The sequence below is a fragment of the Amia ocellicauda genome, chromosome 11, assembly GCF_036373705.1.
Source record: "Amia ocellicauda isolate fAmiCal2 chromosome 11, fAmiCal2.hap1, whole genome shotgun sequence".
Lineage (NCBI taxonomy): Eukaryota > Metazoa > Chordata > Actinopteri > Amiiformes > Amiidae > Amia > Amia ocellicauda.
In genome coordinates, this window is record NC_089860.1 from 2,806,915 (window position 1) to 2,822,179 (window position 15,265).

Sequence of the window (15,265 nt, forward strand, 5' to 3'; positions counted from 1 at the left end):
TGGTTTTCTTTCAAATGGTAGTTTCTTATTTCTTTCTAGGATACTGGCCAGTTAATGAAAAATGGAATTAGAATATCATTGGTAACTTAACTTAGAAGTGACTTTGTCAAAATCTGTCTGGATAAAGGAGCCAAACTTTATATTCATAAGAGCATAATGTCCCGCAGCAAAGTCAAATTCTGTGTATTGCCGAGTGAAAAACTGACACAGAATGTCTGTATTTGTTAAAAATCTGATCCGAAAAGCTGACATACATCAATCTCTGCTAAATACAAATGAGTTCTTATGAAATTGCATGATTATTGACCAGTACCACACCAACATTAAAGTTCATATTACCAAGACTAATCATGACAACCTAGTAGTTTTTGGATCATTGTCACTTTGTCTTTATATGGGCTATTTATAGAGTCACATTTAGGAACTGTATTTTAATGAATGCAGCTAAGAAAATTGAACCTGTGAGGAATTATTGATTAAACAAACAATCAACCCGAAAACAAATAAAAGCCCTGTACATTTCAATTTGTTTTTGTTAAGCATCCCATTTGAGTCATATCTTGCTGGCACTTTCAGCTTGCATGCTAAAGGTAAATTAATCAGCAAATTATGTCTATCTTCCCACTAAATGGAGATGTGCAGCTACTTGCTCTTCAAATTGAGCTTTATGTGTATGACAACACAACAGGGCTGCAAGCTTTAACAAGAAGTATGTGAAAGCTTTCACATTTCTCTGGATATCCCTGTTGTGATTTCCTTGACATGTCATTGGTGTTGAAAATAGATTTATTGTGCATTACCTTCTCCATTTAGATCCGTTTTACCTTTCTTTTCTTTTCTGTTCCCCTTTTTTCCTTTCCCCTTCCTTCTCCCCTCAGACATTGTGCTGTTTTCTGTTGCTGTATAATCCCCAAAATAGATAATCCCAAGGAGCTGTAAGCAGTATTTAGCTACCAGTGCAGAGTACTCTGTGACCGTTCTACTACTCTTACTGCTCTATAAAGCAACACCCATCACAGACTGTTGGGATACACCTACTTCGAGAGAGAGAGACACAAACACACACACACACACACACACACACACACACACGCACGCACACGCACACACACACACAGACAGAGAGGCATTTCCCACTGCAGTCTTTTAACTGTTCACTTACTGACATAGCCAAACAAGTACAGCCATGTATATGCCCCCCAGTGTGAGGTAATTTTATCGGCTCAAATGAATGGGAGCCTGTCCAGCCGGGTGTTTAAGCTTCATTAAACTAGCTTGTTAATCTTCTTCACAAGGCTCCTGAGCCATATAGTGACCACCATCTGTAGGGTTAATTTGAAATCTTTCTTATTTTTATTTGTATTTGTTTTTATAAAACAGAGATCCTTCATGTTTAAATGCTTATTGCTATAGATATGCATTGACCTATAGTGTTTGTATTTACTACACTGTGCTTTCCTCCTGACAGATCCCTCTGACACCAAACCCCTCTAAAACAAATCTGATAACATTATTTTGAATATTATTAATAAATATTATTCTATAAGCCAATAAAGCTTTAAAAAAAACAAATAATGAAAAAGGAGGAATACATAGTATGTATGTATGTATTAGCTCTTAATTAATACTTATTAATAGCTATTGCAACCATTTTGAGTTCTTGAGAGTTGATGTGTAGATTTGTTTTATTGTTCCAAACATTACCTTTGACTAAATGACGATATAAAAAAAATAATGTACAAAACCCCACACACGTATTAAAAAATGTCCCTCCTGAACATATCTTACTTGTTTGTTTTAGTATTCATTATTTATTTAATAGAAAAAATATAATTTAAGTGGTGAAGGGTTTGAACTGGTAAAGTGTTTCCTACTCATGGATAGGTCATGTCAAGTGTTACCGGTATTGCAAGTCTTTTTGAATTATACTGTATTTGAATATTAGAAAAGACATGGTTTCTCACCCCCAATCCCAATTTTCATTCTTTAACCCTAAGCAATCCTTGTACACATATCATCTTGTCTGAGTAATCATTGTATTGACTGAGTGTCCCCTAACAGCACAATATCTGAAATCTGAAACCTTTGAAATGCAGTAGTTGCATTCAATGTAAAACTGGAAACTGGTAATTAGCTGTACATATGCAGATTTCTTAGTGATATCAACTCTTAAAATGTAAAATCAATTGAATTAGGACAGTTGTTGCCTTGGGTCATACCTAGATTCACTATGCTCTGAATCAAAATACCCTTTTAAATTAAAATAGCCTTATTTTCCTCATCCTACAGTTTCCCTGGAGCACCCACTATTTGATTTGTTTATATTGTATTTTGTTTGGAATAAGTTTCATGGATATATATATATATATATATATATATATATATATATATATATATATATATATATATATATATATATATATATAATAACTTCATGGAATTTTTGACTTCCCCTGCTTATGTGTTGATTTTCATACAATTCAATACAACATTTAGAGGAAGCAAAGCGATTGAAATGGAAGGGAGAGAGGGATGTGAGTTTAAGAAAGCAATCCTTGATTTTATAATGGTATTCTATGGTGGTATATATAATTAAAATTAAATTAAATTAAATTAAAACCCTGGTAATAAAAACAGGGCGTAGGCTGCAAACTGCTTCCCCAGAAAATGTTATTTGTTCACCATCAAATGGGCCCTGTCTGTCCTAAGATTCTGTTTTAGCTAACTAGTTTCAGCTTGTATCTGATGCTGTGCATGATAATGTTTTCTGATTTCTCTTTTGTTTGATGTAATCCTCTCCTACCCATCTGCAATACTGGTGAAATATATTTCAAATTCAGTGACTTCATCTGGCCTTTTTTTTAAATACCAATAGCCCTTTTTGTTGTTTATTATTAAAAAATAGTCCCACAGCGAAACCCCTATATATCCCAACACTCTAGACTGGCAACATACTGGCTAATTTGTGTCGAGTAGTGTTTTGGGCACTGGACTCGGAACGGAGGGTTGTGGGTTTAATCCCAGGTGGGGGACACTGCTGTTGTATCCTTGAGCAAGGTACTTTACCTAAATTGTTCTACTAAAAACCCACCTGTATAAATCAGTAATTGTATGTAAAAATGTGATATTGTAATGTAACAGTTGTAAGTCACCCTGGATAAGGGTGTCTGCTAAGAAATGTAATAATAATATTATTTAATAAAAACAGAAATTGTTAATAGTAGAAATGTGAATTGTTATAATCACCACTTTCAAAACCCATCTATTTGCACAATGTCTAAAATATGTATCCAAACAGATTGTGATTTTATTTTGGTAATGAATATATACAAAATGTGTGTATGTGAATGATTAAGGGGAAAATAATGATGAAGTACAGAAGGGTTTGTCAATAATGGTTATGTTTTCAGTCTCAGTGTGTTTTCACTCTTTTTTATATTTTTACTCTGAGCATTTATTTACTAAAGCTCATTGAACCATTTCCAAATATTTTATTACAATAAAGTTGTTTTTCTGTCTTTTTTTTTCAAAACACCTTACTTTAGGATTCTAAGAAATTTAAAATATGAGCCCTGTTCAGCCTGTCACCATCTTGTTAAATACATTGTTGCTTCTCTATAGCTGTCCAAACAACTCTAGATTAATGATGTGCTGTGAAGTGGGGGAATTGCATTGCATCAAACACTCCCATAACAAGTATTCTTAGTTCTGCATGTGCTCAACTGCTCAAATCCCAGACATCTGGTCATTAAAACAATATATCTAAATGAGGGCAGTTCACAAGCCCAATTGGTACAGGATGAATGCTAATATCTAATAGTCATTTTAATACTGATGAGGTGCTTTGTCTGCACATTTCCTTAAACCTAATACTCTGGCTAAGCAAAGTTGTAATCGTTATATAATTGTTTCCCATTTCATGACTGAGTACACACTTGTTTATAATAAAAATCCATTGTAGACGTTTTGTTCACTTAATTTGCTTACTTTGTGGTCTTCTTAGAAAACAGTACTTTTCTTAGAAAACTATCTACTTTACAAAGTATACCGTTTAATGTTTGGAGGACAGATTGCATGCCTTTAGATGTAATTGAACATGTCAAAAAAGAAAGAAAGAAATTGATGCACATGCAAATGTCTGATAGGTATTGTTTTATAGTCTAACCCCAATAGGGGTCGCCAGTGCTTGCTGTAACAATATTTGACGATGATGCATCATTCTCCCCCCGTTGTAACTTCGTCAATTCCCCCCACCCCCCTCGGCACTTAATTAGTGTCTCACCCCACCCCTGGGCAAGCCCCTGCCCTTTCAATGTCCTGCCCACGTTACTGTGGAAAGCATAACCAAGATGGTTTCATGTCTCTTTTCTAACTGTTTCTCTTGTTGCAGTACTGGATTTGAAATTATTCCATTCTTCTGATCTTATTTACATTTTTAAACCGATCCTTCTGTCTGCAAATCAGTCAACCTCTGGAAAAGTAAAACAACCAAGTTCTATTAAAACTAAAAATTAAACCAATGCAATCTGTTTAAATACTCAACTTATAGTTACAACAATACACAATCACTCCCCCCACAACAATTTGCGATCACCCCCAACAATAATTCAGTATCAGACAAACTTTCTGCAGGAAACTTTGAATTATAATTACAACATATAATTTGTTCCATATGAAGGGTTATTTTCTGAAATTCAAAGCCATGAAAATCCAAAGGTGATTAGGGATGGGTTAATACACAGAAACACAGGTTGAGTATGCAACCCTATTATCTGAAAAAATAAAATCTCTCCCATAGGGACTATGAGACATTGCTGCACACAATGGGAAGTGCTGATAACTCATGACAAAGCGGCTGATAGGCCACTGTGTGCTGTCAGTCAAGTGAGTCCTCCCCTTACCACTGCTTATCTAGATAGCACACAGATTGCACTTCCTCTATTACCAGTCATATTCCAAAAATTGGAAGCTATATTCTTTTTTCAGATAACCAGGGTTGCAAATGCAACCTAACATTATTTTTCAAGTAGAAAATATTTCCCAAAGGGACTATGAGATACTGTGTACCCAAGCAGTCATGAGGGGAAAAACACCTGAAGCCTGTGGCCTACAAGGACACAAAACAACCACTTAAACATAAAGGACATTATGAGCAGCACTGACCCTACAGAGGCTCTGTAGCACCACAATAATTAAATCATAGTATGAAAACAATATAATACATTAATTATTAATGTAGCAGCCACTAGGTTCTCAGTCCTAAAGGACAGTGGCAAGTGAATTTTGTGAAAGAGTTATTTATGGAGATAATAGCATTGCAAAGCAAAGCAAAGCAAAGCAGTACTCACAAGCATTATCAAAGAGGGTGAATGACAAAAGAGAAACTGCAGTCTGTGTGCTATTTAGATAAGCAGTGGTAAGGGGGAGGGCTCATTTGAGTGACAGCACACAGAGGCCTATCAGCAGCTTTGTAATTAGTTTTCAGCACTTCCTATTGTGTGTAGTAATGTCCCATAGGCCCTTTGGGAGCATTGTTTTTACTGGAAAGATACCTGCTGACTTTACCATAGTAGTGATTACAAATTAATCAAATCATGTATTATGTATTTAAAATGTTGTATTTAAAAAAACAATATTCACAGTCACAATTATGACAGAATCACCCTTTAACTTCTAATAAAGGCTCACTAATTGGCAATTTCTCTTCCAATCACAAAATCTGAGCAGTGGTGGGAAATGTGACACAGTTGATTGGAGTGACTGCAATTTTAATAGTTTTGGAGTTATCAATATTTGTATTAGCATGCTAATAGTTACCAATTATAACTAATATACATGATGTAGAATTGTATGATCTTTGTGCAGTTGTTACTAAAGATATGAATTAACTTGCAATAATATGGTTGTTTTGGTGGTTGACAATAAAGGACGGTCCCTACAAAATAAAAGTGTACAAAAAACCCCACCAGTATGACATTTCTAAAGAAAATATATTTCAGTTGCCCTGATTGGATTAAAATACAATGTTTAAGGGTGTGCACATTGCAGAGATTAAGTGTTCTGGATACGTACACTCACCTAAAGGATTATTAGGAACACCTGTTCAATTTCTCATTAATGCAATTATCTAACCAACCAATCACATGGCAGTTGCTTCAATGCATTTAGGGGTGTGGTCCTGGTCAAGACAATCTCCTGAACTCCAAACTGAATGTCTGAATGGGAAAGAAAGGTGATTTAAGCAATTTTGAGCGTGGCATGGTTGTTGGTGCCAGACGGGCCGGTCTGAGTATTTCACAATCTGCTCAGTTACTGGGATTTTCACGCACAACCATTTCTAGGGTTTACAAAGAATGGTGTGAAAAGGGAAAAACATCCAGTATGCGGCAGTCCTGTGGGCGAAAATGCCTTGTTGATGCTAGAGGTCAGAGGAGAATGGGCCGACTGATTCAAGCTGATAGAAGAGCAACTTTGACTGAAATAACCACTCGTTACAACCGAGGTATGCAGCAAAGCATTTGTGAAGCCACAACACGTACAACCTTGAGGCGGATGGGCTACAACAGCAGAAGACCCCACCGGGTACCACTCATCTCCACTACAAATAGGAAAAAGAGGCTACAATTTGCACAAGCTCACCAAAATTGGACAGTTGAAGACTGGAAAAATGTTGCCTGGTCTGATGAGTCTCGATTTCTGTTGAGACATTCAGATGGTAGAGTCAGAATTTGGCGTAAACAGAATGAGAACATGGATCCATCATGTCTTGTTACCACTGTGCAGGCTGGTGGTGGTGGTGTAATGGTGTGGGGGATGTTTTCTTGGCACACTTTAGGCCCCTTAGTGCCAATTGGGCATCGTTTAAATGCCACGGCCTACCTGAGCATTGTTTCTGACCATGTCCATCCCTTTATGACCACCATGTACCCATCCTCTGATGGCTACTTCCAGCAGGATAATGCACCATGTCACAAAGGTCGAATCATTTCAAATTGGTTTCTTGAACATGACAATGAGTTCACTGTACTAAACTGGCCCCCACAGTCACCAGATCTCAACCCAATAGAGCATCTTTGGGATGTGGTGGAACGGGAGCTTCGTGACCTGGATGTGCATCCCACAAATCTCCATCAACTGCAAGATGCTATCCTATCAATATGGGCCAACATTTCTAAAGAATGCTTTCAGCACCTTGTTGAATCAATGCCACGTAGAATTAAGGCAGTTCTGAAGGCGAAAGGGGGTCAAACACAGTATTAGTATGGTGTTCCTAATAATCCTTTAGGTGAGTGTATGTTAAAAATAGGATTGTTACACAGATACATTTACACTTGTAGCCTTGTCTAAATTGCATATCCACACATAAATACTTTTTACAGTACACCTTGTAATATGTCCGACGGGGGGGATCCCATGCACCTGCATCGTGTATTGTGTGTGTGTGTCAATGTAACAATGCAGAACAGCACAATGGAAAACATGTATAGTTCATTTTATTACTAAGTTTATATTTTCTTCCAATCCTAAATGTATGTGCTACATTGTGCAAGTTGGCTTGCCATATATGCCTGTAACAGTATTGTGTAAATACCATCCAGACTTCTCCATGCTTACCTATTCGTGTAAATATTCATAATAGAAATTAAAGGCTACCCCAGTGAAGACGTGAACTCACGACAAGGTCACCAGATCTGTGAGCTCACCAGAGCAGACATCACACTGAGCTCACAGTCACCTTATCAACAGGGGGGCGCTAAATATCCTCTATTTAAATTAGACAGTCAACTCCGCCTAATTTACATGGCAACATTCGTGTTACCCGAAATGGTGCATTATGGGAGTTGTATGAAGTTTTGGTGGCAATTTTCTCCCTCTATATAATGGAAACCTGCATAATATCTTATTCCAAAATATTCTCTTTTAAAAACATTTTTTTTAACACGATGCACCTGGAATGTATTAGAGCACCCCTTCTCAAAGATGGAAGAAAAGCGGCAGTTTAATCTTGTTTAAACACAGAATCTTTGGTGGTGCTGTTAAGATCTCCATTTTGTGCAGACGACCCCGTGCATTTCTTAGAAGACAGGATCAAGAGCAATATGGTAAGGAATTTTCGTTTACTTCATTTGTGTTTTCCAGAAAATTGCGATCAAGAATAAACCAGAGATCATTTAACAACTGCAACAGAAATATGCAATATTTACTAGTCAGCTGTGATAGTTTTCTTTATTAAACACTAGAATCAATGACATTTCGTACTACATACAACCGCAGCACCCGAATAATGCATGGCTCCTTTATGAAATGGATGTGTGACGCAAAAAAAAAGAAGAAAAATAAGTGAAAATATACGTTTTTATTATGTTTTAAAAACAATCACAATAAACTGTGTAAACTGGTGTATACATTGGTATGCTATGCACATATCTAAGAAGACTTATACAATTATAAAACATAAATAACCAGTTATACAAATAGTATCAAACTAAAACATAACATCGTATGCAAAGTGAAGCGCTTTGAAATGGCTGCCCGTCCATTACAGCTGCGTATTCATGCAGCAAACGCACTTTGTGCGCTACACCGCATTATCATCATGATCAAACAGTGACTGATCAAGGCATTGATCCAGATCCTGGGTTTGCAACGGGATCAAGATATAAGTCCAAGGAAAGCTAGAAACTTCCTGAGCCAGTCAGGACAGGCGAGAGCTAGATCAGGTGCAAATCAGCTAATAAAATAATGATGATAATGAATAGCCTATGTGTAGAAAATCAGATGTTTCAGCAGTCAACACTATTATAAATCTTACACACTGACTAATGTATTACAAAGCCCAGATTGTCGGCTGTATTATTAGCGCTTAAACTGCAGGTCTGGGGGTTTGAGAAGAAAGTATTTATAATGTATTAATTATGAGGAGTTTCCAGCTGAAACGCTGCATTTAATTCAAATATTTAATAACAGAATGGATATGCGGGTGAGATTCACATTTGCAGAAATATTTACTTTTGAATTGCAAAAGCTGCTCAAAATGCGGCCATAACCATTCTAATGTTTTATATTTAATTAACAAAAGGCTCAGCAACCGGACCTACCAAGTGACATGGCGAGGTTCCTCATTCACCCCCCAACCTCTCTTCACAGGCATACTCCAAGGCTCCATCCTGGGCCCTCTCCTGTTCTCTCTCTATACTCGCGCCCTGGGCCCCCTCATCGCATCCTATGGTTTCTCCTACCACTTCTATGCTGATGATGCCCAGATCTTCCCGTCTTTTCCCTCTTCTGACCCTCTCATCCCCTCTCGTATCTCTTCCTGCTTGTCTGCTGTCTCTGCCTGGATGCACTCTCACCACCTCAAGCTCAACCTCTCCAAATCGGATCTCCCCTTCCCCCCACTCTTCTTCACCTTGTGCTGATCTCCATCTTGATCCCCTTGGAATCCACCACACTCTCTCCTTCTTCTTCCACTAAAAGTCTAGGAGTCACCCTCGATCCTGCACTCTCCTACACCCAGCACATCACCACGTTGACGCGCACCTGTAGATTCTTCCTGAGCAACATACGCCAAATCTGTCCCTTCCTCACCAACTACTCGACTCAGCTGCTCGTCCAGTCACTGGTCCTCTCCCGCCTGGACTACTGCAACTCCCTCCTGGATGGCCTCCCTGCAACTACTACCCGCCCACTATAGCTCATCCAGAACTCTGCGGCTCGCCTGGTATTCTCTCTGCCCCAATTCACACATGCTACTCCACTGCTCCGCTTTATTTTAGATTGTAGGCTTTAAAATCAACTGGATTGTGCCAAGTGGTCAGGTGAACTTTATTTAAAGACTTAAAACTGATACCAAACATTAGTCATGGAATTGTATTATTTTGTACTGCTTTTTGCAAGAGTAGTATTTGATAACATATCAGGTGAACAGGCATGATTTTTCATTGATATTCCACAAATTGTATTGTATTTACAGCATGACTTGATTTTCTGTTCCAGATTGTGTGGAGCATTTTCATGATGAGGTGGAGGTAGAACTAAAACATGAACAAACTGAACAAAATGAAGACTACAGTAGAATTCGAAGTGCTTCATCAAATTGAAACCTTGTACTGATCACTAATAAATAAATTTCTGAACATATTACTGTGTGTGTGTGTGTGTGACTTGAATCGTATTACTGAATATACATGTCACAATGAATCCACAGTGTGAGCATAGTTAGGTCACAGTTAGCTCACAGGGAGCTCACCTTGTGCTCTCTTGAGTGGTTACAGATTTAGCTCACTGTGAGCTCACATAAGCTTTATATAAGCTTTACATAAGCTCACATTCTTCACTGGGACTGTAGGTTTGCTTTGATTGTTTCCTTCGATGCAGTGTTAGTCTCTAAAATTCGCCTAAATTCGCATATATAGAGAGAGAGATGCATGAATTATTGAAACTCTGTACTGATAAGTCCGAACTTCGATTACAACATGCATACATTAGAACATTAGAATTTACGTGGTTCTGTGGTACACAATGTAAGTATGCTTATAACAGGGCTCATTCAATAAAAATGTGTGTTGCGCGGTTTAAATCCCGAGCAGGGAGATCTGACCTATATCAATTACACATACAGGGATTTCTAGGCGGTATCCGGATGTGACAACAGTGATTGCTTCTCAAGAACTGCTGTTATGTGGATACATTTTAACAATAATATATGTCTGCTAACCTAATATAAACGATACTGGCCGGCATTACATTTGCTATTCTGTTGGATATACCCGTATAAGCGGTTTGTTCACTGGTGAGTGCATTTTCTCCTGTTACAATTGAAAGGAACACAGCCCACCTTTTCTGTTTCATGTAAAACTGTATAAACTAACGGCAAATGTATCATGCATGGATACACCCCCCGTATACAGGATATAGGCTGAAAATATATCACGTTGTAGTGAGTACGAGTGAGGTTTAATATTTACTCCATAGTAGCTTGCTACTCCCACGAAAAATCTGTTATAAAAAGGAAACAATTTTTAAGACATACGAGTTCGGAGAACAAACCAAAGCAAGACCAGAATAAACGAACGAGTGAATTAAACAAATAAGTAATGATCAAATACTGATCATAACCGAAACGAGCACTGACACATTGCTAAACAAAACAATATAAAATTACATTCACCTTCAAAATATTTTCTCTCTGCACGAACAATAGGCAACATTTCGTTTGTATGGATGTCGGGCGCAACATCTAATTTGTTTAGTGCACTGTACAACTTTATTGCAGTTACTGTAGCAATGAGCAGTTATTTCCACTGAACACAGAACCGCGGATCGAAGCATGTGAATAAACCCATGGAACAGCGCCTATGCAAACCTGTGCCAAACATGATTTCTTTACTTTGTGCCATAACCGTGAGAGGTTTTCTAAAACTAGAGGAGCTGCGAGAGCATTTTCAGATTGTTTTCTCGCAGATATTTTCTTGATTTAATACAGCGAGACTTGTCCACTCCCACTGTATTGTTGGGCGGGGTTAAATAAAACTTTAACCAGCTGCTAATAGCAAACTACACAATTGTACGTCATGGTGTTTACATAAAAACAAATAAGAAAGTAACATCTAAATAAAAATTAAACCGCGATGGAAACTCGCGTTGTGCAAGAAAAGAGCTGCTAGAATGTCGTTTTGTGGTGCATGATAGCGCAATATACATTCGCAGACATGCCGCTAATGCTTCTGCGAGAGACTCGCAGCACAAACATTTTGTTATTTAATCGGACCCCTTGTCTGTAAGGCATATATTTCAGACCAGCTCTCATTCAGGTCAAAAGTTTTCTAACTGCCTTTAGAGCAGCATTATCTTTGTCAGATTGCAACTAAAATACCTGAACTAATTATATATATATATATATATATATATACTCACCTAAAGGATTATTAGGAACACCTGTTCAATTTCTCATTAATGCAATTATCTAACCAACCAATCACATGGCAGTTGCTTCAATGCATTTAGGGGTGTGGTCCTGGTCAAGACAATCTCCTGAACTCCAAACTGAATGTCTGAATGGGAAAGAAAGGTGATTTAAGCAATTTTGAGCATGGCATGGTTGTTGGTGCCAGACGGGCCGGTCTGAGTATTTCACAATCTGCTCAGTTACTGGGATTTTCACGCACAACCATTTCTAGGGTTTACAAAGAATGGTGTGAAAAGGGAAAAACATCCAGTATGCGGCAGTCCTGTGGGCGAAAATGCCTTGTTGATGCTAGAGGTCACTGGAGAATGGGCCGACTGATTCAAGCTGATAGAAGAGCAACTTTGACTGAAATAACCACTCGTTACAACCGAGGTATGCAGCAAAGCATTTGTGAAGCCACAACACGTACAACCTTGAGGCGGATGGGCTACAACAGCAGAAGACCCCACTGGGTACCACTCATCTCCACTACAAATAGGAAAAAGAGGCTACAATTTGCACAAGCTCACCAAAATTGGACATTTGAAGACTGGAAAAATGTTGCCTGGTCTGATGAGTCTTGATTTCTGTTGAGACATTCAGATGGTAGAGTCAGAATTTGGCGTAAACAGAATGAGAACATGGATCCATCATGCCTTGTTACCACTGTGCAGGCTGGTGGTGGTGGTGTAATGGTGTGGGGGATGTTTTCTTGGCACACTTTAGGCCCCTTAGTGCCAATTGGGCATCGTTTAAATGCCACGGCCTACCTGAGCATTGTTTCTGACCATGTCCATCCCTTTATGACCACCATGTACCCATCCTCTGATGGCTACTTCCAGCAGGATAATGCACCATTTCACAAAGGTCGAATCATTTCAAATTGGTTTCTTGAACATGACAATGAGTTCACTGTACTAAACTGGCCCCCACAGTCACCAGATTTCAACCCAATAGAGCATCTTTGGGATGTGGTGGAATGGGAGCTTCGTGACCTGGATGTGCATCCCACAAATCTCCATCAACTGCAAGATGCTATCCTATCAATATGGGCCAACATTTCTAAAGAATGCTTTCAGCACCTTGTTGAATCAATGCCACGTAGAATTAAGGCAGTTCTGAAGGCGAAAGGGGGTCAAACACAGTATTAGTATGGTGTTCCTAATAATCCTTTAGGTGAGTGTATATATATATATATATATATATATATATATATATATATATATATATATATATATATATATATATTATTTGTTTTATTGTGATCTTGGGAAACATTCAGAGCAGCAGGAGAGTACTATATATAACTGAATTGACCTATGGGAGGGTCAGGAGATCTGGGAGCTGATACAACCAAGATCATATCATCTCTCACATGAAAGGAAGAGATAACAGTGATAGATTAGTTGGGTTTGCTGTTTAAATACTGGAGACCTTTAACGTGATCCACTTTCCAATAGGGGGCATCACTTCTTAAGGAAAATCGACACGCCCTCACAATTTAATTAGTGTTGAACGCCTAGTAAAAGCTGAAGTTACACCAAGAAAGCCTGTCAGGTCTATTGATACTCTGCAATCATAGATTAATTAGCAGCAGAGAAAAATGACATAAAGCATAGACCTTGTCATGTAAATAAACCTTACAAAATGTGGGAATCTAATGCAGTTTTCTAGTTTGTGCATCTGCTGCATTAGGTGGTCATACTTTCAGTCTCCACTTTAATAGTACTACACCAATATGACGCTATGCCATACTAAAATTGTATTAGCTGTTTTGATTTTCTTTCTAATCCCTGCATTTAGTGTGAGTAAGGTAGTTAAGAATAAATATGAATTGTTATTGATTGTTGATTATACCCACTGCTTAAAAAAATGACTTTTTGCTGTCTGGGAAGGCTTGTTTATATAGGGAACGATTGACAAATTCAGTTCTTGCCATCTGTTTTTTTTCAGAATTTCTTAAGTGCTGGAAAATGTGGCACGGTGTTGTTAATCATGCTCTGTTTGTTATGGAATGACCTCCAAAGGGCCTACTGGAGACCATTACAGTATTTTCACATTGAACCAAGATGTTGCTTTTGAACTTAAGCCACTAGGGATGAATGGCTTATGAATTAACCTTTTATACTACCAATCACCTTTCGACTGCACGCATGCCCTCTCCAACACCCTCAAACAAACATACATATTCCCACCCTGTGAGACTGAATGCAATCCACTAAGCATTGCCACCTTTTCCAACATTGCTTAATAAAACAACACTGTGTTCACAGGGTGTCCATCAAAGCTGCTACCAGCACTGGAGAATTAAACAAAATAAGAATAATATATAAGGTTTTCCACAGAGAGCCACAATCCCTTGTTTAACAAAACAAATGTCCTATGCTAACTGTATCCAGATGTTATTCTTTGGTAAATTAGATTACTTCTGTCGAAATACATGTACAAGCCTACTAAGACACAGTGTTGTTAATGGCTTTCAGAGGATCTATGTTAATATATTAAATCATTAATTTATTTTAAATGTGTTTTTGGTTTGCTTGATAAATAATTTGCTATAAATTGCTATTTTATACTAATACTATAAATACATTTGTTTACACTGTTAAGTCAATGTGTTAGTATGCCTTATCTAAAATTTTATATTTAAATATCTTCAAATAGTATTATGCAGAAATGTGTTTATTCCTATTCAACAGTTTTCTTTTTCAAATATTTACTCTGGGTTAATTGACCAGATATCAACACACAAGCACACACACATACATGCACATACCCAAACAGAGACATGTCTGACAAAATAATTGTCTAATACATTTGCCCTATATTCTCTCAGTTATGGATGTGAAGGGTCAATCTTTATATAATGACAGAAAGAGGCTTTGAAGTAGGATAAGTCTAAAATCACTGCAGAATTTTAATTTTAATTTTAATTGATTTTCATAAGTCTGACAGCCTTATGGGAACTATCAGTCACTGCAGTTAGTTGAGTTGATACATACTGTATCTTAAAATGTAAAAATAGAACATCAAGCAGGTTTATGATTTTAAATCAGTTTGTATTCACTTAAACTAAGTTTACACATATATGATTAAGATAAAATATGAACCTGTTATAATTTATACCAAGGACCTTATTATTCATAACTATTTACAAATATTAATGGAACATATATAAAAAATATTTTTTTTAGCAATTGTATAGGTTATTGTTTTGTCAGTTTTATTCTGCAAGTCCAAGTCTCTGTGCAAATACAGCGTTGCATGGTCCTTACACATCAGATTTCTTACACAGTTATAATTTTAATCTATCAGATG

The 15,265-nt window shown here is 37.4% G+C and overlaps 1 protein-coding gene across 2 annotated transcripts in view; it reads right to left on the reverse strand.

Annotated features, from left to right (window-relative positions):
* The window catches only part of LOC136762829 (pro-neuregulin-2, membrane-bound isoform), a 226,820-nt gene extending 225,747 nt beyond the window's left edge, over positions 1-1,073 (reverse strand). Inside the window, exon 1 of one of the 2 annotated variants that reach the window (XM_066716376.1) lies at positions 801-1,073. In XM_066716376.1, the coding sequence (XP_066572473.1) occupies positions 801-882 (82 nt within the window). In that variant the 5' untranslated portion in view covers positions 883-1,073. The remainder of the gene's footprint in view (positions 1-800) is intronic. The other variant, XM_066716377.1, reaches the window with a different exon arrangement.
* Between the last annotated feature and the right edge of the window lie 14,192 nt (positions 1,074-15,265).